This window comes from Podarcis erhardii, assembly GCF_964252035.2.
Source record: "Podarcis erhardii genome assembly, chromosome: W".
Taxonomy (NCBI): domain Eukaryota; kingdom Metazoa; phylum Chordata; class Lepidosauria; order Squamata; family Lacertidae; genus Podarcis; species Podarcis erhardii.
This window is the reverse complement of record NC_138506.1, coordinates 2216389-2243458: the sequence shown is the minus strand read 5'-3', so window position 1 is coordinate 2243458 and position 27070 is coordinate 2216389. Positions and strand designations below refer to the sequence as shown.

The window sequence follows — 27070 nt, the reverse complement described above, 5'->3', positions numbered from 1 at the left end:
AGCTCCAGTGCTTTGACTGCACTGGAATATGGATCTTGTAATGTCAGAACTAGATCATCAGCAAAGGCTTTTAATTTATATTGTTTCGAACCTACTGTAATACCTTTGACTTGTTCATCTTTTCTAATCATAGACCTCCAGGACTGAAATAAACAACAGAGGGGAAAGTGGGCACCCTTGCCTGGTTCCTTTCTCAATTCTAATTTCCTCTGAAACCACATTATTTACAATAATTTTAGCTTTTTGTTCTAGATAGATCGCTTTAATACCATTTAAAAAATCATGACCTATCCCCATACTCTCTAAATTATGTAACATAAAACTCCAAGAAACATTGTCAAAGGCTTTCTCTGCGTCAATAAACATTAACATTGCTTTACAACTCTTTCTTTCTTCTAACTTTTCCAAAATATCTACAACATTTCTAATGTTGTCTTTCATATGTCTTCCAGGCAGAAATCCTGCCTGGTCTTTATGAATATACTCAGATAAAACCTGCTTCAGGCTGTTGGCCAGTATGTTTGCAAAAATTTTATAATCCACATTGAGTAGGGAGATTGGTCTGTAGTTTTTAACATTGGATCTATCTTGACCCTGTTTAGGAATCAGAGTAATATGCTGTATTTTTCGCTCGATAACACGCACCTGACCATAACACGCATGTAGTTTTTAGAGGAGGAAAACAAGAAAAAAAATATTCTACACGAAACAGTGGATGTATGATTTTTGTGGTTCATGCTGTGGCCACAGACATGTGATCTGATGGTGAATTTGGGGTGACCCAGTGCAAAAATCCTGAGGATCCATGTGGATCTGTGCTTTGTAACCACGTTTTAAGTGGGGAGGGAAGGAAAAGAACTCAATGGACAAGGAGCACGCGTGGAGCAAGCTCTGCTTCTCTCCCTCCTCCTCCCCTCCTTAGCAAGCTGAAAAACTTTGCTGCAGGGACAGAGAGCCTGCTTGCTTTAAAGGAGCCTACCGGACAGGAGCCACTTACACGAGTTGAAAATCTTTCCTGCTATTTCCAGCAAAGCGGGACGAGATACAGAGAGCCTGCTTGCTTTAAAGGAGCCAACCGTACAGGAGCCGTCCCCTCCCCTCCCCTCCCGCTTTGCTCCTTTAAAGAAGCAGGCACTCTGTCCCTCTCTCCTCCCCATTCAGCGGCTCTTCTCCCGCTGGAAACCACGGAGGAGGGAAGCATTCGCTCTGTAACATGCACAGACATTTCCCCTTACTTTCTAGGAGGAAAAAAATGCGTGTAATGGAGCGAAAACTACGGTAAGCTTGCTTCCAGGTTTCAGGTGCTTTGCCCCCTCCCAAAATCGAATTAGATACTTCTACCAGAGGTGGAATGAGCCAGTCTTTCAATGTCTTATAATATTTCGCTGATAGACCATCAGGTCCTGGTGTCTTGCCAAGTTGCATTGAATTTATTGCCTGTTCCACTTCCTGGTTTGTAATTACACCTTTTAGTAGATTCTTTTTATCCTCCGGAATCTGTTGCAACCCATTAGTCTTTATAAATTGCTCGATTTTCCCTATATCTTCTTTATCCTTTTTATACAGTTGTTTATAATATTTGTAAAAGCATTTTCTAATGTCTGCAGGGTTCTCTACAGCAATGTTTCCCAACCTTGGGCCTCCAGCTGTTTTTGGACTACAATTCCCATCATCTCTTGCCACTGGTCTTGCTAGTCAGGGATGATGGGAGTTGTAGTTCAAAAACAGCTGGAGGCCCAAGGTTGGGAAACACTGCTCTACAGATTTTCCTTCTGCATCAATGTTTGTAATAGTACTTTGTTTTTGTCTCTTCTTTAGTTGCCAGGCTAATAATTTCCCACATTTATTTGCAGATTCAAAATTTCTTTGTCTCATCCTTCTTATCTTCCATTCAATTTCTTGATTTACTAACTGTGAATATTGAACCTGTAGGGCTTTAATTTCTTTTTGGATCTGCAAATTCTTTGGGTTTCCTCTAAGCTTCTTCTCTTTATCGTTTAGTTGTTCCATAATTTTATCTTTTGTCTCATTCTGTGACTTTCTCCTAATTGCGTTTTGTTGTATCAGAAACCCTCTCATTACCGCTTTGCTGGCCTCCCAAATAACCCTTATTTCCGTTCCTTGATTCATATTAAGTTCAAAATAATCCTTTAGGGTTTTTTGGGCCTTATTAACAATTAATGAACTTCTCAACAGATCATCATTCAGTTGCCATCTGAAGGAGCCTCCCCAGGGCGTTTTCCAACAGGTTGCGGAACCACTCCAGGCACGCCTGGAGGATGCGGACCATTTGGATCCCTTCCATTTGCGATTCAGGCTTCATCATGGGACTGAAACTGCCTTGGTCGTGCTGGTTGATGATCTCCGGCAGGCTAGGGACAGAGGTGAAAGCTGTTTCCTAGTTCTGCTGGATCTCTCAGCGGCCTTTGATACCATCGACCACGACATCCTTCTGGGCCATCTTGAGGGGCTGGGAGCTGGGGGCACTGTTACACGGTGGTTCCGCTCCTTCCTCCTGGGCCGTGTTCAGAAAGTGGAGTTAAGGGATGGATGTTCGGACCCCTGGGCTCTCACTTGTGGGGTGCCTCAGGGTTCCGTCCTCTCCCCCATGTTTTCTAACATCTATCTGAAGCCTCTGGGAGAGATCATCAGGGAGTTTGGGCTATGTGTTCACCAGTATGCGAATGTTACCCAGCTCTACCTCTCTTCCAAATCAGAACCAGTGAAGGCAGTGAAGGTCTTGTGTGAGTGTCTGGAGGTGGTTGCAGGATGGGTGGCGGCTAACAGATTGAGGCTGAATTCTGACAAGACAGAAGTACTGTTTTGGGGGGACAGGGGGCAGGTGGGTGTGGAGGACTCCCTGGTTCTGAATGATGCAACTGTGCCCCTGAAGGACCAGATGCGCAGCCTGGGAGTCATTTTGAACTCACAGCTGTCCATGGAGGCGCAGGTCAGTTCTGTGTCCAGGGCGGCTGTCTACCAACTCCACCTGGTATGCAGGCTGAGACCCTACCTGCCCGCGGACTGTCTCGCCAGAGCGGTGCATGCTCTAGTTATCTCCCGCTTGAACTATTGCAATGCGCTCTACATGGGGCTACCTTTGAAGGTGACCCGGAAACTGCAATTAATCCAGAATGCGGCAGCTAGACTGGTGACTGGGAGTGGCCGCCAGGAGCATATAACACCAGTCTTTTTTTTCTTTCTTTTTTTCGATTTTTTTTTATTAACAATTTCAACATAGCAAATTATCAAAACAAATCATCTTCCTTATTCCCCCCCATTTTTCCCCTCCCCCCTCCCCAACAAACCCTCCCTCCCTCCCCCCCACGACTTCCCTCAGCTCCTCTCTGATTTCTCATCCAGTGTTAACTTTCGCATATTATAAAACTGTATACATCCTTATATTATCTATCTTCTATGTTATCCCTCAATAAATTTGTGTATGTTTATTCAAAACCTGCCAGGGAGTCCAATTCATTTTGTTGTTTTTTTAGGTAATTTTCTTTCAAAAGAGAACAGTCTGTAAATTTTAAATCTATTCTCTACAATTTAACCCAATCTTCAAATTGTATATTATGTCCTATATCTTGTGCCCATTTGATCATGACCGATTTCACCTCATCTTTTGTTTCCCATTCTAGCAGAATACTATATGCACCATTCAGCAACTTCACTTTTCCTTCTATCATTTCCTTTTGAAATCTAGAAGTAGTATAACTAAATCCTTTCTTGTTGTCTTCTTTGTATATCTTGTGTAATTGCCTGTAATGTAACTGTCAGAGCTGCCTCTAGGTCCCAGCTCACAGAGGACCAACGCTAGGCTGTCTTAATGTACAAAAGTCTTTATTGAAGTTCAGTTTCCATTTCAAAGCCGCAGCGTGCAGCCCTACGTCTTAAACCCTAGATCGGCGAAGTCCCGTCTGAGTCTCCTCCCCTCTGACACCAGTTTAAGATCCTAGCCCTGCTCCACCTTTTCCGCTGCTCTCTCCTCCTCTGGGTCCTCCTGCCCGCTGGGGCATTGCCCTTTCTGGACTCTTCCGACGCTGAGTCGCTTAGCTCCTCCCCCTGCCTCCGGCGGGCTTTAGGACCCGGTTCCCAATCCTCATTCTCTGCTGTCCCGCGCTCCTGTACATTTGAACTTGCCTCTCGCGCCAACCCAGTGACCTTTCTCCTAACCGTTACACTACTTCTGTCACTGCTTCCCTCTTCCGGGATACTGGCCGGATCTGACCTCCTCCTGTGCTTCTGCTCCTGAGCCCCTGACAGTAACCAACTCTGAAAATGATCTTTTATTTCCTCATACTCTTTTAGCTTCCATTTTCCTTCTCGGTCCTTTAGTAAATCACTGTATGTAAGCCATTTTCCTTTTTTACCAAGTGGCTTGAGCAGCAAAGCTTCAAGTGCTGAGAGCCACCAAGGTGTCTTCTGTTCTATTAAATCTTTATATCTCTCCCAAACCCTCATTAATGATTTCCTAATTATATGATTATAAAAATCCTTTATGTACTTTTCCTTTCCCATACCATAGATATGCATGCCATCCGAATCTATTATCATGACCTTCCAATCGCTCTGGAGCCCTGCCTCCACCTCTCGCTCTGCTCGCTCTGATGTCAGTTCCCTGACATCCACCTCCCTCCCAGGACCCCCTCCACCCCCGGCCTGACCCTGTGATGTGACCTTGTCCGCTTCTTCAGCTGACGATGTAGGGAATCCCCAAAAGGAGCTGCTGTCGTCGTCCGAGAACTCAAACCCAGCTTCCCACCCGTTCCGATTCCTCACGGGAGGGGCTTCCCAATCTGATTCCTCCTCTCCTGACGATTCTCCTCCTTCCTCTGGGGAAGCTGGAAAACCCACGAAATCCTCCTCCTCCTCATCGGTGGTGGCAAATTGCTCCTCCCAGAATCGCTCCAGGGGTTTGGGCTTCCTCGGATACCTGTTGTGGAACTCTTCCACCAGAAATTCATCATCTATTTCCCCCACGGGAACCCACGTGTTTTCTGACTCGGTTTCCCCCTCCCAAGCTACTAGGTAATCCACCTGCCGCCCCTGCCAGCACGAATCCAGGATCTCCATTACCTGGTGGTGGTGTTCCCTCTCTTCCAGTTGTGGGTGTGTGAGCCCTTCCCCTCCTACCCCCCGGACCCTCCGCTCCCCCCTGTACGGTGAGAGCAGTGACCTATGAAATACCGGGTGGATTTTCATGCTGTCTGGCAACTTGAGCCAGAATGCCACCGGGTTCACTTGGTGTGTCACCTCAAATGGTCCCAGCCGTATTGGCCTCAGCTTCTTACACCCGCCCTTGAAGGGTAAGCCTTGTGTGGATAACCACACCCGGTCCCCCACCCTAATGGTCTCCCCTTCACGGCAGCGTTTGTCTGCTTGTCTCTTGTACGCCTCCTTGGCCCTTTCCAGATTCATCTTAAGCTGCTGGTGCAGGGCTTCCATTTCTTCCACGAACTGCTCTGCGGCGGGCACGCTCCCCCCTTCCTCCCCCCTCCCGGGAAAGGCCCTGGGGTGACACCCATAATTAGCCAAGAACGGGCTCATCCCCGTGGACACATGCTCCGCATTGTTATATGCAAACTCTGCCAGTGCTAGCTTTTCTACCCAATCGTTCTGTCTCTCGTTGACGTAACAGCGTAGATATTGCTGTAAAATGCTGTTCGCCCTCTCTGCTTGCCCGTTAGTTTCCGGGTGCCTCACCGTCGAGAATCCCATCTCCACCTGCAATAAGTTCATAAGCCTCCTCCAAAACCTCGAGGTAAATTGTTTCCCTCGGTCAGAGATAACCCTCGAAGGAGCCCCATGCAACCTGAAGATGTGATTCATGAACAACTGGGCGGTTTCCTCTGCAGTCACTGCATGAGAGCACGCTATGAAATGGCACATTTTGGTTAGCAGATCTACTACTACCATGACTGCTGTCTTCCCTCTGGATTTGGGTAAATCTGTCATGAAATCGATAGACACCACCTCCCAGGGTCTTCCCGGTGTGGGTAAGGGTTCCAGTAGCCCTGCCGGGGCTGCCCTCTCTCCCTTGGCCCTTTGGCAGCGGTCACACCCCAGTACATACTCTCGTACATCTTCCCTCACCCTTGGCCACCAAAACTCCCTGGTGACCAGTAACATGGTCTTGTGTTGCCCAAAGTGCCCCGCTGTTGGGTTGTCGTGAAGCTGTTTGAGCACCCTTTCAAGCAAGGCCTCCCCGGGCACATACATTGCTCCCTTGTAATATAGCAGTCTTTCCCTTTCCTCAAAACCTCCCCGGTCTCCCTCAGTTCCCCTGAGTTCCCTGATTCTGGTTTGGGCGAATTCGTCCTGGCGAATTAGCTCGGTTAGTTCTCGTTTCCCAACCAACGCTCCCCCACAAACCCATCGTTCCTCAGGGAAATCGTGTCGAGCTTCCGGTGGTCCTTCTCCTTTCGTGTACTCCGGTTTCCGGGAAAGCGCGTCTGCTCTCACGTTCTCTTCTCCTGGCACGTACTTGATCTCAAAGAAGAACTTGGAGAACTCCTGTGCCCATCGAATCTGTCTCTGGTTGAGAACTCGCGCTGTTCTCCAGTATTCCAAGTTCTTGTGATCAGTGCAAACCTGAATCTTGTGCTGAGCCCCTATTAGGAGATGTCTCCACTGGCGAAATGCTGCATAAATAGCTAACAGTTCGCGATCATACACCGTGTAGTTCTGTTCCGATTTATTCAGCTTCCTTGAGAAGAAGGCGCACGGCCTCCAGGTGTGTTGGCCTGGTCCCGGCTGGAGTAACACCGCTCCTATCGCTCTGTCCGATGCGTCGGTCTCTAGCCTCATCGGCTTCTGCAGATCCACGTGCAGGAGCTGTTCCTCCGAGCTGAACGCCTTCTTTAGCCTTTCGAAGGATCGTTGGGCACTTTCCATCCAGACGAACTTCTTTTTGCTACTGAGGCAATCCGTGATGGGCGCGGTCAAGTGGGCGAAGTTCTTGATGAACTTCCGGTAGAAGTTGCTGAACCCGAGGAACATCCTTCCGGGTTTGGGGGGCCTTCCATTCCAGCACCGCCTGCACCTTGCCGGGGTCCATGGCTAGGCCTCTGTCTGACAACCTGTATCCCAGGAATTCCACTTCTTTGGCGTGAAACTGGCACTTTTCCAGCTTGACCCACAGCTGGTGCTCTTGTAGCCTTTTCAGCACTTCCCTGACGTCCTGGACATGCTTTTTTTCATTGTCCGAATAGATCAGGACGTCGTCCAGAAATGCTACGCAGTTCTTGTACAGCAGGGGACCCAGCACATGGTGCATGAAGCTTTGAAAACAGGCTGAGCCCGACTGTAATCCAAATGGCATGACTAGGTACTCAAAGGCCCCTAGGGGGGTGAACATGGTGGTTTTCCATTCATCCCCCTCTCTCATTCTAATCAAGTTGTATGCTCCCCGAAGGTCCAGCTTGGTAAAAATCTTACCCTTCCTTACCCTAGTCAGAATATCATCAATTCTGGGCATTGGGAAGGTCACGGGTTCCGATACGAGGTTCAATCTTCGATAGTCTACGACGAACCTCGGCTGATCCGTGTTTTTCTTATCCACAAAAAACACAGGGCTGCCCCCCACTGCCTTAGATTCTCTTATAAACCCCCTTTTCAGGTTCTTGTCTATAAAGTCTCGCAACTCCTGCATCTCTTGGTCCGACATGGCATACAGCTTACCCACCGGCAGCTGCGCCCCAGGGAGTAGGTTGATTTAGCAGTCGAAGGGCCTATGTGGCGGCAGCCTGTCCGCTTCCCTCTCGCTGAAGACCTCTTGTAAGTTCGCGTACTGTGGCGGCACTTCCGCTCTCTGCTTCAGTGTAGTTGCTGCCACTCTGGCCAACCTCACTCTGGGCTTCACTCCCCCTAGACAGTGTTCCAAACAGTGCGCTGACCCGAAGGTGACTGTCCGTTGATGCCAAGCCACCACTGGATCATGTAGCACTAGCCAGCTCATGCCCAGTATTATCGGGGGTCCCGCCAGTGTGGCCACATGAAAGGCAATGGTTTCTGTGTGCCTGGACACACTCATTCTCATTGGCGGGGTTTGATGCGTTACCTCCCCTCCCAGCAGCTCCCTGCCATCTATCGTGGTCACTTGGAGTGGGAAATCAAGTGGCAGCAGGTGGATCTGGTGCTCCAGTGCAAACTCCTTACTAAAAAAATTACAGGAGCTGCCTGAGTCCAGCATTGCCTTCACCTTGACTGGGTGTTCTAGCACCACCTCTATCGCTATAGAAACCTTGGGTGGGTCTGGTTGGGGCACTTCTGTTAGTTGTTCGCTTGGCTGCTGCGCCCCCCTGTGGGCAGTCAAGCGCTGGCGTTTCCCTGCACCTTTTCCTCTGCCCCCTCCTCCTCATTTCCAGCGGCTCCCACCATCCCTTGCCAAGCCTTTCTTTGTGGACAGACCCTGGCAAAGTGTCCTGGCCGTTGGCAGAGGAAACATTTCTTGGTGCTTTCCCCAGCCTTTCCTTCCCTTTTGCCTCCTTGGTGGGCGCTCGGAACCTCGCATGCGCGCGCCCCATCAATTTCCATTGGCACCACGTCATCGGAAGGCTGCTTTGGCATCTCAGGAATGCGGTAGTCAGGGCAACGCTCTCCTCTCCCTTCCCGCCTTTCCAAAGCGCGCGCTTCCTGGCGAGCGCCTATCGCCATCGCAGCTTTTGTCAGCTGATCCATAGTCTCCGGGCGGGGCGCGCGGGAGAGCTCATCTTTAACGGTTGGGGACAACCCCTCCTCAAACAGCATCCGTATGGGGGGGCTATCTAGATCCCATTCGAGCCTGTGTATTAACATCGCAAAGCGGGACCAGTAGTCTCTAACGGAAAGATCCCCCTGCCTGCATCTCATCAGCTCCCTCTGGGTCAGACTCTCCCCCAATTGGCTTGAATACATAGCGTCCATCGCCTGAAGAAACTTCCTGACGTCCTTCATGGCGGGGGCCATTAGGGGTCTAACCCATTCCCTCGCGCTGCCCTCAAGGTGCCCCACAATATACGCCACCTGCGCTGCCTCGTCAGCAAAGTCATCATGCTGCAGCTGCAAGGCGTACTCTATTTCTGTTTGGAATCCATTATATTCCTGGGGCTTCCCCCCAAATTTGTGTACCAGTCCGGGCACCTTTTTTGCCACGGGGTGGGTCTAACCTGCGCGTCCTGGGTGCGCCTCTCATCCAGCCGCGCCATCAGCAGTGCTACATGCCGTTCCAGCTCCTGGTTCCTCTTCACTAGGTCCTGCGCCCCCGCAGCTGGCTCCGCTGCCCCGGCGCCTCCAGTCTGGCTCATGTTTCCACTGCTTGCGCACAAGTAACAGCAGGGACTGACGGATTGCTGTAATGGTTGTAAGGGGGTTACTTGTGCGTAAATTGCCTTCAGTTTAGTCAGTTTGTTTGCTCAACCATGTTTAGGGTTAGAGCTCGCCCTCCGTGACCTGTTAGTCACTTGCAGAATCCGTCAGTGGGCGTTTCTTGAACCTCTTCCAGCATAAAAGCTGTTTGACCCCAAGTCTCCTCCTATGTTCCCTGCGCGGAACGCGTCTGCGCAAGTGAGGGGAAGGCAGGGGCGTGCCAGCGCTCTCTCCACTAGATTCGGGTGAAGGGTCTTGGAGCCCTGTCACCAATTCCTCCATCTCCCTCTCATCTCTATTGGTGTTACGCTGAATTCCTTCCCCCCTGCTGGTCCCCTCTCCGGCATCGCTCTGGAGCCCTGCCTCCGCCTCTCGCTCTGCTCGCTCTGATGTCAGTTCCCTGACAGTAACTAAGTAACTTATACTTTATCCTTGGCCTTTTGCCCCCCCCCCCCCCCGATAAACTTTGAAATTTCCTTCTGCCATTTTTTAAGGCAATCATCTTTTACCATTACTGGGACTGACTGGAACAGAAATAGCATTTTTGGCAAAACATTCATTTTTACCGCAACTATTTTTCCTAGCAGGGAGAGGTTCATTCTGCTCCATAATTCTAAATTTCTTTTTATCTCGAGCCACACTTTTTCATAATTATCTTTGTAAATATTTATGTTTCTTGATGTTAACCATATCCCTAAATATTTGACCTTTTTATGAACTTCTATCTCGATATTTTGCTCCAACTCTTTTTTCTCTTCTTCCTTCAAAGTTTTGACTAATAATTTAGTTTTATTCCTATTTACTTTAAATCCTGCCACTTCCCCAAATTTTGACTCTTTTCTATAACTCCAGGGAGAGAATTTTTTGGACATATAACACCAGTCTTGAAAGACCTACATTGGCTCCCAGTATGTTTCCAATCACAATTCAACGATATACGATATCTTTATTGTCATTGTCCCTTGCGGAACAATGAAATTGAAAAACTACATAAAACTACATAAAGACTACATAAAACTACCACGAAACTACATAAAACTACATAAAAACTACATAAAACTACATAAAAACTACGTAAAACATTCAAAAACCCCTAAAAACTCTAAAACCCCCACTTCGGGGTTTTAGCCTGTGTAGCCTGCAGGAGAGAGTGATAAAAATTAAATTACCACTGCTCTGAACCTGGAAACGGGCTGCCAGTAGATTGACGTTTTGGGAGAGTTCATTGACAGTGAAGAGAACGTATGTTGACAGTTAGTTAAATAAGAGAAATATATTGTTTCCATTGTCCTCTTCTGCGTTTAAAAAGGAGGAAAAGTAACTGAAAATTGAAACTAACTTTACTTTTTGAACTGTGCTTGAAAGGATTGATACAAGTGGAGACTGTTTCCCTCTAGAGGGAGCTTTTGAAACTGTTACAAGAGTGGAGCTGGGGAATCTCCAGCTGCATGATAAGAACTGTGAGAATCAGGGATTGACCTTGGACCATTTAAGAATGTCGACAGGAGAAGCTTTAGTGACTGCATTATGTAAGATAAGCTACTCGTTGGAACAACTTCACAAGAAGACGGATGTTTTGACTACTAAAATTGATAACTTGGGACAAAAAGTGAGCACCAATATAGAAATTATTCAGGATTTGGTACAGGAATTTACTTTAGCAGGACAAATTGTGGAAGAGGAGAAGGAGAAAGTTGTTGTCGAACCTAAAGTAATACAAGTGGGAGCCTCAGCCTTACAGAGGCAAATTGAGGACTATAAGTTGAGGCCTTTTATGATTGAAACTAGAAAAAGTCAGATTTTGAGGATCGGAGCCTGGCTTGGACTGGAAAAGGAAAGTTGGAAAGATCCCTCCATGCAGGGATTAACTGACTTTTGGGTCATGGACTTGGGTCAGGAGGAGATTGGAGTTCTGGGGGCCTTTGGATTTGGAGGAATCTTGAAACATGCCCTGAAATACTTTATGGATCTTTGCTTTAACTACGGAAATTTGGCTGACCTGTCGAGAAGGAATAAAAGCATCGTTAGGTCGGAGTTTCCCCGAGATCTGCTCTTTAGCATCAAAGAATATGAAGAAGACCTGCAGAAGGGACGTGGAAAAGAGTTAAGAGCCTCGGACATAAGATCTCCAGGTTGATGGACTATATGGAGTTGACGGAAATGACTGGCAGAGTCCGAGACCGGGGAGAGGAGATGGTGGAAGAAGATTGGAAAATTTAAAGTTTATATATAGAAATATTGTAAAATTAATGAGTGATAGAAAAATGTTGGAATGAAATTTTATGGCCTTAGTGGAAATGTTTTAAGGAGTTAAGCTTAAATAAGTATACTAGTTTTAATGGAAAATAAGATTAAAAATATGTTAAGACATTTATATGACAGAAAATAGAGAAAGAGGGAAAGGAATTGCTGAGACAACTAATAGAAGTAGAATACAAAAAGGGAGGTGAGAGGAGGTTGATGAAACAAGGGAATGAAAGATAGAATATGGAAAAGGTATGATGTATGCTTTTAAATTGTTTTTGTATCGTTTTGTTTTGTTTATTGTGTTTAGTTTAATGTGTTAAGGTTGTGTTTTGTATAGTTTATATATTGTATTGTTTTTTCTCTTTTTTGTTCTTTTTTCTCTTTTGTCTTCTTTCTTCTTTTTCTTTTTTGTAAGTTTTAAAAGTAATAAATATTATTTTAAAAAGACAGCTCTAAAACCCCATTTTAAAATAGTGTTGGTGTTGACCTTTAAAGCCGTAAACGGCCTCGGCCCAGTATACCTGAAGGAGCATCTCCACCCCCATCGTTGAGCCCAGACACTGAGGTCCAGCTGCGAGGGCCTTCTGCCGGTTCCCTCACTGCAAGATGTGAGGTTACAGGGAACCAGGCAGAGGGCCTTCTCAGTGGTAGCACCTGCCCTGTGGAATGCCCTCCCATCAGATGTCAAGGAAATAAACAACTATCTGACTTTTAGAAGACATTTGAAGGCAGCCCTGTTTAGGGAAGTTTTTAATGTTTGATGTTTTATTCTGTTTTTAATCTGTTGGGAGCTGCCCAGAGTGGTGCCCATAATAATCTAATGCAACCCCGCAGAAACCAGGCTCCCTGGTTTACTGAGGAGCTCCGGAAAATGAAGCGGGACCTCAGACGGCTACAGCGAGTATGGCAGGGTGCCCGCGACAGAGCCTCAAGAACATCTTATAGGGTTTTTATGAAAACCTACGAGATGGCAGTGAAGGCCGCTAAGAAGTCTTACTTCTCGGCCTCCGTTGCATCCGCTAGCTCTTGCCCGGCGCAATTATTTAGTATAATTAGGTCTTTAACGTCCCTCGAGGGACAGCCAAATTTAAATAACAATTTGACACACAGCTGTGAGGCATTTGCGAGCTTTTTTGCGGAGAAGGTCCTGTTGCTCCACTGTGACCTCCCTGCCAATTTGGATACAATAACGGAACTGGAGGCCCCTCGACTGTCCTTGGGTCCAGTATTGGACCACTTTGACCGGATATCCCCAGCCGATGTGGACAGACTCCTCCGAGCTGGAAAGCCCACCACCTGTCCTCTTGACCCGCGCCCGTCTTGGCTGATTAGAGCATGTCCAGACGAGGTGCGGGCCCTCCTAGGGGATATCATCAATTTGTCCCTTGGCACCAGGACATTCCCAGGGGAACTGAAGGAGGCAGTGGTGCGTCCGCTCTTAAAGAAAACATCATTAGATCCAATTACCGCCCGGTTTTGAATCTTCCATTCCTGGGTAAGGTGATTGAGAGAGCGGTTGCTGAACAGCTTGGTGGGTTTCTGGAGGAAACATCGGCTTTGGATCCATTCCAGTCCGGCTTCCGTGCTGGTCATGGGACCGAGACGGCTCTGGTCGCCCTAACAGATGTTCTCCGCAGGCAGCTGGATCGAGGCGGGTCGGGGCTGCTGATTCTTCTAGACCTGTCAGCAGCCTTCGACATGGTCGATCAGGAACTCCTGGACCACCGCCTCGCCGATGTGGGGATCCAGGGCACAGTCCTTCAGTGGCTGCACTCGTTTTTCTCTGGTCGGGGACAGAAGGTGGCACTTGGGGGGGAATTGTCATCGCGCCACTCCTTGCTGTGTGGAGTGCCTCAGGGTGTGATACTCTCCCCGATGCTTTTCAACATCTTTATGCGCCCCCTCGCCCAGCTTGTCCGGAGTTTTGGGCTGGGCTGCCATCAGTATGCTGATGACACCCAACTCTATCTGTTGATGGATGGCCATCCTGACTCGGCCCCAGACACACTGATCAGATGTTTGGAAGCTGTGGCTGGATGGTTATGTGGGAGTCGGTTGAAGTTAAATCTTTTGAAGACAGAGGTCCTTTGGCTGGGTCGGGACGATATGGGATTGGGGGGGCAACTCCCATCTCTTACGGGGGCGTAATTAGTGCCAGCACCGTCCGTTAAGAGTTTAGGTGTAATCTTTGACATCTCCCTTTCCATGGAGGCGCAGATTGCAGCTATAACAAAGGCGGCATTTTTTCATCTCTGCCAAGCTAAGCAGTTGGCTCCTTACCTCTCTCGCCCTGACCTAGCCACTGTGATCCATGCGACGGTCACCTCCAGACTGGATTATTGTAACTCACTCTACGTGGGGCTGCCCTTCAGACTGACCCAGAAACTCCAGTGGGTGCAGAATGCCGCGGCGAGACTCCTTACGGGGTCCTCGCTGCAAGATCACATTCACCCGGTGCTATACCAGCTGCACTGGCTCCCGGTGGAGTACAGGATCAGGTTTAAGGTGCTGGCTTTAACCTTTAAAGCCCTATACGGCCTAGGACCCTCATACCTACGGGACCGCCTCTCCTGGTATGTCCCACAGAGGAACTTACGGTCTTCAAAAAAAAACATCTTGGAGGTCCCGGGCCACAGAGAGGTTAGGCTGGCCTCAACTAGAGCCAGGGCTTTGTCAGCTGTGGCTCCGATCTGGTGGAACGCTCTGTCACAAGAGACTAGGGCCCTGCGGGACTTGACATCTTTCCGCAGGGCCTGCAAGACAGAGCTGTTCCACCAGGCCTTTGGCCAGGGCACAGCCTGACTCCCTCCTTTGGCAATCTTCACAGAACTCTAGCCCAATGGTTGCCATCAATTTGATTTGAATTAATTTTAGAATGAAATGATTTTAGAATGTTGCATTATTTTACTGTTGTTAGCCACCCTGAGCCCGGCTTCGGCTGGGGAGGGCGGGATATAAATAAAATTTATATTTCAAACAAATCCGCAAGCTAGCTTCCAGGTATATTGAGGGGAATCTGCTCTGCTACATCACTTACTAGCATGAGTGAAGGAAGGATAATGCTTATTCAATATATCATTTCCTACTATCCTTAACATTCCCACAACCCCCCCCCCCCATCTCATTTGTTCTTGCAACAGCAGTGTGTAAAATACAGGTTATATTCCCATTTTACATATGAGAAAAGTGAGGTGCAACAGCTCACCTACTGACTCAAGTAATCTCTCCAATCTACCATGTGCTCCCTCGCTTGCTCTCTCACTGTTTACATAGTTTTCTATTTCAGACAAGAAGTGTGGAGTTTTCTTTAACTTCATAAAAGTGTGGTTTGTTTCCTTCTCAATCAGTTTCACCTCTCTTTTGGGGATGAGTGGTGGTGGTAAAGAGAGACGTGTATTTAGGATGGCACCATACGACATTCCTTTTCTCTACAGAGTCGGGGAAGTTGACCTCGTGGATGGGTTCCAGGGCCGTGAGAAGGACTGTATCATTGTGTCCTGTGTTCGAGTGAACAGCATGCAAGGATCAGTTGGGTAAGACTTTGCTGTCATAGTGCGAGGTGACAACTGAGGTGCCTCAACTTGGCAATTCTGACACTTAAGATGTGATCCTTGGGGTGGTCAAGTATGTGGGCCACTGTCCACAATTCAAGGTTGGAACAAGGGGTGTTGGAGCCCCTATGGTGGTCTTGTACTCCACTCTTGACCACCTGTGATGCCCATAAGGGATCTTATGAGAGGAGTTCCCAAAGTGTGGCACTCTGGCAGGGCCAAGGCTGTGTTAGCTTCCTCATTTCACCTCCCTTATCCCAATGAATTTACAATTCCTTATGTTGGCGAATCTGGGAGGGCGCTTCCACTGTGTCTAGCTGGGGGGGGGAGAAGAGGGGGCCTCTAACCAGTGGTAGCAACTCTTCTGGCTCTTCCAGAAAAAAATAGCAGGATGTGAAAGTGCCTGCCTGTCCCACAACCCAAAAACTGTGTGTATGTGCCCTTCTGTCAAACTGCCTGGAAGGAACCTAATGGCAGCCTAGGGTAGCACACAATAAAAGCCAGATCTTGAAGCCAGAAGTTCATATTGTAAGTGGAGGTGCAGTGTGTGTTGAAGGTGAGGGGCACTTTGTCAGCTTACAACTGAACTATATATCTGGGAGGTGGGCGAACAGGGAAGTTGAGGGGTTGGCAAGGCCAGAAGGAAGCATTGGGTTTGGGGGCAGAATGGAGGGCAGAGTGCAGACACCCTCTTGCCTCTCCTCTTCTGTAGCTTCAGATGGGTCACAAAATGGGGAGTCCTTATCAGAGGGCTCCTGGCTTCGATGGGTCCAGTGCTTTTAGATGCGCCCCAGAAGAACTGCTGTTCAAGTGTCAAGGTGGGAGTCGAGAGCAGGTCAGGAATAACTCACAAGGGGCTTCTTTTTATTATTTTATTTAAAAGTTGGTGGGGGGGGTTAGAAGGAGAAAAAATTTCACTGTTGTGCTAACGATGCATTTCTGTTTTTCAAGTCACCTGAATCACAACAAATAGTATTACTCCACCAACAGGTTGTGCTGGATAGGCAGCTGAAGGTCCTGACATGGAATGAAGCTGGTTTCCACCACCAGCCCACTTCCTTTCCACATGTGTTTTTTTTTTTTTATGGTGGTGGGGGTGTCTGCGCTTGGAAGCCACATGGTGGCGGGTAGGGAGCAGCTGAAATTGCAAAAGCAGAGCATGGACTGATTTTAAGATTTATTCCTCCTTGGTGGGAATGCCTGAAACTTTTTTAATGCCTTTGAAATTTAAACAGGGATTTAGTTGAACCCCACAGTGGTAGCTAGTAGGGCACTGTGGACATAGCTGCCCATCCTGAGCCAGCCTTACATACAGGGTTTTCCCCCGTCTCTAGGTTTCTGAAGAGTCTGCAGCAACTGAATATCACCATCACCCGAGCCAAGTACAGTCTCTTCATCCTTGGACACCTGCAAACGCTCATGGTACGTGGAAGAAGAAATAAGCACCTTTGTGGGGGGTTAATGGTGGTGTCCTGGGCTTGGCCCAAAGACACCTGGATTTATACACACACACAAACTCCCCATATCACCTCCAAAAGCTATAAATCAAGCCTACTTCATAGGGTTGTTTGGAAGGAGAGCATAACAGGATTCAGGGGTGCCCACAGGATTTTCTGAGCACAGTACCCTGTATAGATTGGGCCCTCTGCCCACACTTGCAAAAGAGGGCACATGTTGGCTCTGCTGGCTGTGGCAAGTGGGAGTTGTAGTTCAAAACATCTGGAAAGCATCAGGCTGGCCAAAAGGTGTCGTAAGTAATTATGTATTTTGAATCAGCAGTGTTAGGGAAAATATTGGGCAGCATTTGCTTATTTATTGAATTTATGTTCTGCCCAAATGAGCCCAGTGTGGTAAACATGCCAAACACAGAATAAATGTTAAAGCATTCTAAAAATAGCTACGATTAAAAATCGGGGGGGGGGGGACGGGACCTTTCTCTCATCCAGTGATCTCAGCATTGCTAGGAACAGTGTTCTTCAACCACCAAAAGTGCCTGGCTAAACAAACATGTTTTCAAATGCCTCCTGAAAGGCAATGATGAGGGAGAAAGACATAGCTCCCCAGGGAGGGCATTCCACAAAGAGGGAGCCACCACTGAGAAGGCCCTGTTGCTTGTGGGTGCCCAGAGGAACCTGAAACTCAGGTTTCATAAATTATAAAACAATTAGGTTACTTTAGGTCTTTCCACAATTGAGCTTAAACTGGCAATACTATATTCCAGAGCTAAGGAAGCTCTGCTGCCTCCCAGTGCTGCTGGACTACAACTCCCGTCTTCTGACCTTTAGCTATGCTGGCTGGGGCTGGTGGGAATTGGAACCCAACAACACAGCTTCCCCACCACTGCTATTTTTCATGCAAGACCAAGCATGGCACTTCAGGGGGTGGACCATTTGATCTGATCCACCAAGGTTGTTCGTGAGAGGCTGTAAGGGCAGGGACTGGGAATCCTACAGCCCTACAGATGTTGTACAACTCCCATCAGCCACAGCCAGCATAGCCAGTGGTCAAGGGATGGTGGGAGATGTAGTTCAGCAGCATATAGAGGGCCACAGAAGTTCTCCACTCGTCTCAGTGTTTTAAAATGCCAAACTGTGTGGTGGGGAGGGTTTATTTCAAGCAGAGAAAGGGATTGGGTTCTCTACCATGACAGTTGCTTCTGCCCCATCAGACTCTTCTCTATCCTGACACTTTTCTCCCAGTCAGGCTCTTGGACTGGGAGTGAGCCCTGTCAGGAGAAAAGTAGGTGGAGTGGGGGAGACTTCAGCACCCTCTTTCCCATCCTGCCACTTTTCTGTGTGAAATCACAATCACTCACATACGTATGCACTCAGTCTTATTATGGTCACCTTTGTCAGTCTTGTACTGCAATGACTTTGCCACTAGAGGGCCTCCAATCCAGATTTCTCCATTTGGAAGTCCTGGTGATGATGGTTTGCTGTTGCTCCTGTAAAGTGGCAGAGTTGTTAGTGGACTTGCATTAAACAATACTTGTTTCTCTGTCACTGGTGGCTCTATAGCTGCAGTGAGGAGGGAAGGATAATTGTAGTCTATGTACAAATGTATTGGAGGGATTCTCTGTTGTGTGTTCGGAAGCCACTGTTTACCAGTGAGTGCAATCCAAAGGAAGTTCTGTGTCCTAATTTCTACTGACACCCATTATTAGTGGTCTTTAGTATTTCAGATTAATTTAGCCAGTCTTTTTCAAGCTAAGGTCGCCTCCATTTTTCCTTGTGGAATGCTGTTGAGAGGCATACTCCAAAAGCAGATGGAGCCAGAGACCCACACAATCACACTCGCCCTCTCCTGCAGTGCAACAGAAGTTAGAAGAATCTCCTTAGAGGGAGCAGGTGGGATTGACAAGTTGAAGGGTGGTGGGCTGACTGGGAATGCTGGGGGGGGGGCTGATTTGGTCACCAGGTTCCTGTCCCTGCCTTCGAAGAAAAGAGAACTGGGAGCAAGCTACAACAGCCTCTACTTTGAGGCAGCAGGATTAACTTCGAATCCATGAATTTTCCCAACTCTTGTTTATAAACCGTCACTACCGTACCTGCCCAGTCTCCTGTCCTAATAATTTATTGTTTCTTAAATTAAAATAAAAACCATTGTAGGAAAATGAAGATTGGAATGCTTTGATTCAAGATGCTCAGAGAAGAGGTGCCATCATCAAGACCTCCAGTGGCAAATACAATGTTCCTTGCTATGCAAGTGATGCTAAGAAGATCTTGAAGCCCATGGCAGTCCAGCAGAGCCAAACAAGGACAGGTGAGTGCAGCATCTGAGTTGCATGGAGCTCCTGGACGACATACCTGGCAATACTCAGCTGGTGCTCCTGCTCCAGGAAACAGTGAGGCATGGCCCTTGCCAGTATCTCAGGATTCCTCTTCCCTAAAGCCATTCTTTCCTACACAGGCTAAACCTGTCCAAGAGCTGGCCAAAAGATCCAGCAATGAAAGTGAAGGCCTCAGATGAATTGCTGGAAATCTAGGCCCCCCCTTGATGCCAAGCGACAGAGGACAATGCAGTAGCCCCACAGTCCCTCCCGTATCCTCAGAACCTTTTATTGTGGCTGCTGGTGTACTTTGCTCCACAGCCTTTTCCTGGATTGCAAGGTCATCTGCCTGAAAGATAATGCATTTTGAGTGATTGTTTTCTATATCATGGAGAGTTAGGCAGCCTGCTTCCTGTGCTGTAAACTTCAAGAAATCACACACTGTAAATGTTGGGTGTAGTGTATATTTGTACGGCATGTAGAGAAACTTATCTTTTAGAGGTGAAACAGGCCTGGCTGTGGCCACAGTTAAATCACATGCCCCTGGGGTGAGTGTCCTGACATGTGCCTCGTCACATGCAAACAGCTCACCATGAGAGTTTGGCTTGCTGGTGTCTCAGGTTAGCATGTCCAGCCCTCATTGGGCCAGCACGCCTGGGTGAGTGCTGAAGTTGTTCCTGCTGCCATATTTCTTTCTGGCCCTAAAATTTAATTTGGCGAGAGCGACACCACTTATTTCTTAGTTCACATTTTTATTCTTTTGTATACATGATAAAAATATTTATAGATAATAATTTAAAAAGAAGGCACTGTGTACATAATGTCGCAACAGGGAACATAGCAGGCATTTCATAGAAGTGATTTGTGCAGATTTCTGCAAGTGTAAAAGATGAAGATTTCCTTTTGCATTGGATCTGCTGCCACTTATGAGCCAAGGAGCCATGGGCCAAGTGCATCCTCACATTGCAGCCTCCCCGACAAATTGACATCCAGCAGTCTGGCAAGATGAGCTTTGGCAGGAGAGACTGTAATCTAACCTGGTGCCTTCCAGATGTTTTGGACTACAATTCCCATCAGCCCTGGCCAGCTGTATGACGCTGAAACTGATGTGAGAGCACAAAACCTTCACTGACTGGGGCTGATGGGAGTTGTAGTCCAAAACATCTGGACAGCATCTGGTTGGAGAAGTTTGCAGGCTGGAGAGGACTGTTGTTATGATTATCACTGATGTTTTGGAATGTGTTTCTAATGTACATCGCCCTGAGATCTTTTGATAAAGGGCAGTATATAGATCAAATCATTATTATTACTACTACTCTGACAGTTAATTCTTGGTTTCCTTCATATAGAACAGGAGATCAAAAAATGCTATTCAGCAAAGTGTTCGAGCAGCATTAACATTTTGGTACAACTGTCTGCTTCTTCAGTGTAATAGCTGAAATGTAAATTTAAAAGTACATTTACATTTTTTGAGAAAAATAAAACCGAAAGTAATGAAATACAAATTGTTTTCACAATATGTTCTGCTTTTTCTGAATTGTATGTGTGTTGGCCTCAGAGATGATTTTTAATAGAGAGGAGTTCCCTTCAGCTATTTCCCTCCTGCTCTCTCTTGTGTCCAACTTGTGAAGTAACCTCAGTGGCCTTACAGCTGTTTAGTGTGCTGTACCCAAGGCGGTAAGGTCAAAGGAAAGGAGCTAGACAAGGAATGATCCAATAAGTCCTCAACGGCAGAACAGGCGGATGATAATGGTATGCTACAATGGCTGCTGTGAGGGCGGATGAAGGCTGCAGCAGATAAGAATCTACTGGTTGTCATGATTACTCAAGGCCATCAGAATAGAGGCTTACTGCGAAGACTGCACGTTGGTCAGCGTGCACTGATCTACACACACAAAACAAATTCACAAACAGGCATCTTCCAAAAGCCAGTCCCAAACCTGTTATGACCAATTAGGTCCTTTTAATCTGTTTACATGTTTAGCATAGATGAGACCCAGTACACTCTAGGAAGGCACAAGTAAACCCCAGACAACCAATACTGGATTTTCTCTATAACATTGCTTTATTGATCAACAAACATGACAAGACATTTATTATTATCCCCTGAAGATTTTTCTTCATAAAACTCCAGGAAATATTGTCAAAGGCTTTCTCCGCATCTACGAATATTAAAACTGCTTTAGTGTTAATGTTCACTTGTAGTTTTTCTAAAATATTAATAATATTTCTCGTATTGTCAGACAAGTGTCTGCCCGGGAGAAAGCCAGCTTGGTCTTTATGTATCTCTTCCACTAATACTTTTTTTTAATCTTTTAGCCAAAATATTTGCAAAAATTTTGTAATCCACGTTAAGCAGGGATATGGGGCGGTAGTTCTTAAGTTGTGTCTTTTCAGACTCAGTTTTCGGTATAAGTGTAATATAAGCTTCTTTCCACGACTCTGGTGCTTTTTCCCCCTCCAAAATTTCATTACAAACTTCCTTTAGTGGTTGAATTATCCAATTTTTCAAAGATCTATAATATTTTGAAGTTAAACCATCCGGCCCGGGAGATTTGCCCAATTGCATGTTCTGGATGGCACCTTCTACCTCCTGTTCCGTTATTTTATAGTTCAACATTAGCTTATTTTCTTGAGAGATTTTTTGTAATCCATTTGTTTTTTAAAATTGGTCTATATCAGTCTCTTTCTGTGGCCCTTGTGTATAGAACTGTTTAAAATATCTCTGGAAGCATTTTCTAATTTCCACTGGATTCTGTATATTCTTTCCTTCCACTTCCAAATTTGTAATGGTATTAAGTTTTTGTCTTTTTTTCATCTGCCAGGCTAGCACTTTCCCACATTTATTAGCCGATTCAAATGTCTTTTGTCTCATCTGTTTAATTTTCCACTCTATTTCCTGATTCATCATTTTCATATATTGAACTTGATGTTGTGGCTATTGGAATGGAGTCCAACACGCTTCCTCTGCGCCTCACTGGACTCCCACGGAAGCTCTCCGTCAGCTTCCTTCAGCAGAGTTCGACACAGCGGGCAGAAGCCTGTTGCAATGCGTGTGTGTGTAATAAATCAGGCGTTCTTGCTTATCTCTAATAGTCTTTAATCGTGTAGAAAACGTCATAAATCAACCCGGCGAGAGAGCGCACATCATGCTGCCTCGCCGCACAAGCGAAGAAGGGAAAAAACAGACAGAGAAGAACACTCCCCTCTGGAAAATGGTCACGCCTCAGAATGAGAGACGTCACTCAGAACTGTTTAACCCTGTAAGTTCTGATTCTCTTCACACCCCCTCTCGTCTCGCATTCAGAGGGAACCTGTGAACATACATTTACAGATCTCTGAGAGTTCAACTCCCTTACCATTGCCTTTCGTCCCTTCCTGGCATTTGTCTCAGGCAATCGTTGAACCTCCTTAAACCTCCCAGGTTCGCACTGTGCGAAACCAATCCACGCACTGGTGACCTGAAACCTCTCAGGTGGAATTCCCTTCATGGTGCGAGTGGACCGTCTGAGCACAAACTCAGGTGCTCCTTCTGACTCACTGTGGTCAGCAAGTGTGTCCTCTACATCAGAAGTCTCCCCCTCTGACCTAGTGCGTCTTCAGGCCTTCTGTACTTTGCTAACAGGAGACGAAGGCTCACTCTTGGGCTCTCTTTTAACAACCTGTGGAGATGCCCGACCCTGTTCTTGACCCTGTTCATAGACTTGGTCCTCAGCAACAGGTTCAGCCTCTAGCTCTCCCTCCTCCTCAGAATCAGACAGACAATCTGAGAGAACGTCAGGACTCGCATGGATCCTTGACCAACCATTCTGCTCACAGAACTCAGCATACTTACTGATCAGAAGCTTGGTCTGATCACCTTCTGGATATGCAAACCTCCACCCTTTTGTCGCAGGTTCATACCCACAGAAGATCATTTTCTGGAACCTCGGGCCACCTTGCTTGCGTTGAGCCTTTGGCACCGGCACTAAGGCCTGTGAACCAAACACGCGGAAGAAATGCAGTTTCGGCTTCATTCCGTGGAGCAAGCAATACGGGGTGTCACCTACCACTGAATTGTAGGACCTGTTAAACGTGAAATTGGCCGTCCTCCAGGCTTCACTCCAAAAGCTCTGAAGCAAACCGGAGTCACACAGTAAAACTTCTGTAGCTTTAGCCAGAGCTTCACTTCTGAGCTCTGCCACGCCTCTCTCCTGAGGAAAAGTAGCACCTGTCACCTTGTGACTTATCCCCTTCTGACGGAAGAACCTCTGCAGAGCAGACCCAGTAAACTCTGCACCTCTGTCACTCTTGAACCCCTGCACTTTGGTGGAGAACCGTCGTTCCACCTCCACAACCCAATCTTTGATCAGTTGTGCTGCTTCTCCTTTTGTTTTCAGCGAGAAGCACCAGCTATGCTGGCTAAAGTCATCTGTCAGCGTCAGCAGAAACCTGGCCCCGCCCAAACTCTCTGGCATGGGCCCAAAAAGGTCTGTGTGCACAAGCTCAAAAGGTTTCGTGGTTACCCTCTCCACCCTGGGATAACTGCACCCTTTTACCTTTGCCTTTCTGCATGCCCTACAATCTAGGGAATGGTTACATGATTTTATTCTGCACCCTACTGTGTACTGGCGCAACTTCTGGACATCTTCCAAAGAACCATGTGACAATCTCTTGTGCCACAAGCAAACACATGAATCATGAGTGGGAACGTTTGCACACTTTGCTTGTGCTCCTTCAGCATTCCCCTCACCCTCCAGAGGTGTCTCCAGAAAAAAGAGATTGTTCTGGCATGCAACACTGACGAGCTGTCTCCCACCCCTGGAAATAGTACAGACATCATTTTCAAAGCAAACCTTGTACCCCTGCTTCAAGAGACAAGATACAGACAAAAGACAGTGTTTCATCTCAGGCACAATGTAAACTTCCAGCTCCGCCTGCAAGAAAGAGACATAAACATTAGCCACGTTAGATAAAGGCTTTTGCGACCCATCAGCAAAAACAACTGTATTCCCAGCTGAAACAGCCCTGCAGTTCCACATTTCGACAGCAGGTGTCGCTGTTATCAGGTGATGACTGGCTCCAGAGTCTATGACCCAGCGCATCTTTCTGTTCTCACTGGAGCTCTTTAATATTGCCATAGAAGCAGTCAGATGATAAGGGCCGTCTTCACTCCCTGAGTCACGTCTTCCCTTCGCGTTCCCACGCTGGTCTGCTCTCCTGGACTGGTTGCCATGGGAAACGACCTTGGAAACATCCTGCCTAGCCTCCCTGGCTCTCTGCGGGCAGGAACGACGCAGATGGTCTGGAGAATTGCAAACAAAACAGCGACGAGTGGAAAAACACTGAACTGGGCTTCCAGCTGGCCCCCTCCTTCTGCAACCGGAAGGGCTCCTTGTGCCAGCTCTGCCCCCTCTGAAATGGCGTTCCTCCTCGTCACACACAGTGGAAAACTTTACAAACTTGCCTTTGGTTTTCTCTGCCCCCCCCCCCCGACTTTGCCAACAGCGCTCCTTGAGGCTGAGACTTCAGGGACATGGGCACCAGCCCCTTCTGGGCTCATAACTTCTTCAGGGCTCTGGTCTCCTGCTGAGCTTTTACACAAACCCCTCAGCACCTCCCAGGCAGCCTGAGCCGACTCAACGCCCTCCAAATGGGGCAACAGCATAGCATCCACGCATGACTTCAACATGCAAAATTCCCTTTGCATTCTCTGCTTGCTCTCCTCCGGCAAAGCAGCCTCACAGCCTGCTGCGTCATCTCCAGCAGCAACTTGTGTGGGGGGTGCTGGCTCCTTCTGGGCTGTACTCCAAAGCCCTGTGGCCAAAAACCAACCCCTCACTCTTCTAACCCAGATGTCCCAGGACTGGGTTGTGAGCTTTTCGAACGGGACATCTGCTAACTCCTGGCCATCTGCCATCTTCTCCCCTGGGGCTCAGCTTACTCACGTACTCAGCAGCTGGTCCGTCACCTGGTTCAGCAGATCCGTTCCTCCCAGCGAGCTCCTCCTTGCCTCAAACGTTAGGCAGCTCCAGCTGGCTCCAGCCTCCTCTCAGCTGGCTTCCACACACACCGGCACGATTTGGCAACAGCTTCAAAGCTTTGCTGACTCCCCATAACCTGTGGCTATTGGAATGGAGTCCAACACGCTTCCTCTGCGCCTCACTGGACTCCCACGGAAGCTCTCCGTCAGCTTCCTTCAGCAGAGTTCGACACAGCGGGCAGAAGCCTGTTGCAATGCGTGTGTGTGTAATAAATCAGGCGTTCTTGCTTATCTCTAATAGTCTTTAATCGTGTAGAAAACGTCATAAATCAACCCGGCGAGAGAGCGCACATCATGCTGCCTCGCCGCACAAGCGAAGAAGGGAAAAAACAGACAGAGAAGAACACTCCCCTCTGGAAAATGGTCACGCCTCAGAATGAGAGACGTCACTCAGAACTGTTTAACCCTGTAAGTTCTGATTCTCTTCACAGATGTAACTTTATTTCTCTCAGAATCTCTTGTGATTTTGGTTTCGCTCTCAGTTTCTTCTCACCTTCTTTTATTTTCTCCAAAATTTTGTCTTTTTTCTCATTTTGAGTTCTCTTCTTTATTGCATTCTGTTGAATCAGAAACCCCCTCATAACCGCTTTGCTTGCATCCCAGATTACTCTTTTTTCAATAGTAATATTCATATTTGTCTCAAAGTAATCTCTCAGAGTTTTTTGGGGGCCTTCTTGGTAACCTCTTCATCTCTAAACAAGGTGTCATTCATCCTCCATCTGAAGGAGCCAATTGGTGTTAGTTTCATCTCCATTCTCACAGCATTATGGTCAGAGCAGGTTTTAGGACAGATTTCCACTTTTCTAGTCTTTGGGGCCAGTCCTCTAGTTATCCAGATTTGGTCAATTCTTGTCCATGTCATTTTGGCTTCAGAGAAGAAAGTTCCCTCCCTACCCAAAGGGTTCTTTGTTCTCCAAATGTCAACTAAGTCCATATTGTCAGTCATCTCAAAAAAGGTCTTTGGTAGTCTGCCATCTTTAGTAACTACCTGTCTCTGTGCCTTGTTCATATTTGTAGATACCACTCCATTCATATCTCCCATCATAATGATATTATAGTCCAGATAGTCCAACAATGTCTCATGCAACTTTTTAAAGAATTCAGATTTCCCCTCATTCAGTGCATAAACTCCTACTATCAAAAATTTCTCTCCTTGTGTTTGAATTTCAATTGCCACAAATCTTCCTTGGTCATCTTTAAAGATAAATTTCGGTGATAGGCCCTCTTTTGCATAAATCACTACTCCTCTTTTTTTCACCTTGTCCGATGAAATAAACTCTTGGCCCAATCTTTTATTGATTAATACTTTTCTATGTAGCCTAATCACATGTGTTTCCTGTAGACAAATCAAGTCCAATTGTTCCTTTTTTAATAAATGAAAGACTTTTTTCCTTTTCTGTGGGGAGTTAAAACCATTAATGTTCCAACTTAATAGTTGCAGAGCCATGTCGTAATTACTTTACTTTCCTCCAACTGCACCCAGTAATTGTTCTTGTTCTGTTGGTGGTATCACTTTCTCAGAATTATCCAATCCAAAGGGTAGTGTTGCTATGTCAAATATTCCTGGTTTTAGCGCTCTTGGCTCTTCTCCAGATTCTTTCTGCAGGTCTTCTCCGTGATCTTTCAAAAATCTTTCTTTATCATCCACTGATTTAATTTTTATCTTTCTTCCTTTAAAGCTAAAGGATAGGCCTTGGGGAAATTCCCACCTGAAAACAATTCTATTGCTTCTCAACAGGGCAACCAGATCTCCATAGCTGGACCTAAGATCCAAAAGATATTTCGGAATATCTTTAAATATCTCCACTCTTGAGTGATGTATTTCCAAGGTCTTCTGGAAATGCAGACTCAAAATTTTGTCTCTCTCCTCTTTTGTTCGGAGGGTAATCAAACAGTCTCTCACCCTGTTCTTCCCCCCCCCTCTTCCCAGCCTGAAAGCACTTACTATCTTGAAATCTTGATTCTCTGAAGCTATGTTCCAAAAGTGCAAATTCCTTCATAAGAAAGTCACTTAAATTGTCTTTCTCAAGTTCAGGTACGGCCCTGATCCTCAAATTTGTTTGTTTTTCCTTCAATTCAATCATAGACAGCATCGACCTATGGTCCTCAAGTTGCCTACATATCGGTGGTATC

The 27070-nt window shown here is 46.9% G+C and overlaps 1 protein-coding gene across 1 annotated transcript in view; it reads left to right on the top strand.

Annotated features, from left to right (window-relative positions):
* The window catches only part of LOC309333155 (putative helicase senataxin), a gene marked incomplete at its 5' end in the record, with an annotated part of 49010 nt that extends 28590 nt beyond the window's left edge, over window positions 1-20420 (top strand). Inside the window, 3 exons of the mRNA XM_081846558.1 lie at window positions 15030-15128; window positions 16481-16568; window positions 18755-20420. Of these exons, the coding sequence (XP_081702684.1) occupies window positions 15030-15128; window positions 16481-16568; window positions 18755-18925 (358 nt within the window). The 3' untranslated portion in view covers window positions 18926-20420. The remainder of the gene's footprint in view (window positions 1-15029; window positions 15129-16480; window positions 16569-18754) is intronic.
* Between the last annotated feature and the right edge of the window lie 6650 nt (window positions 20421-27070).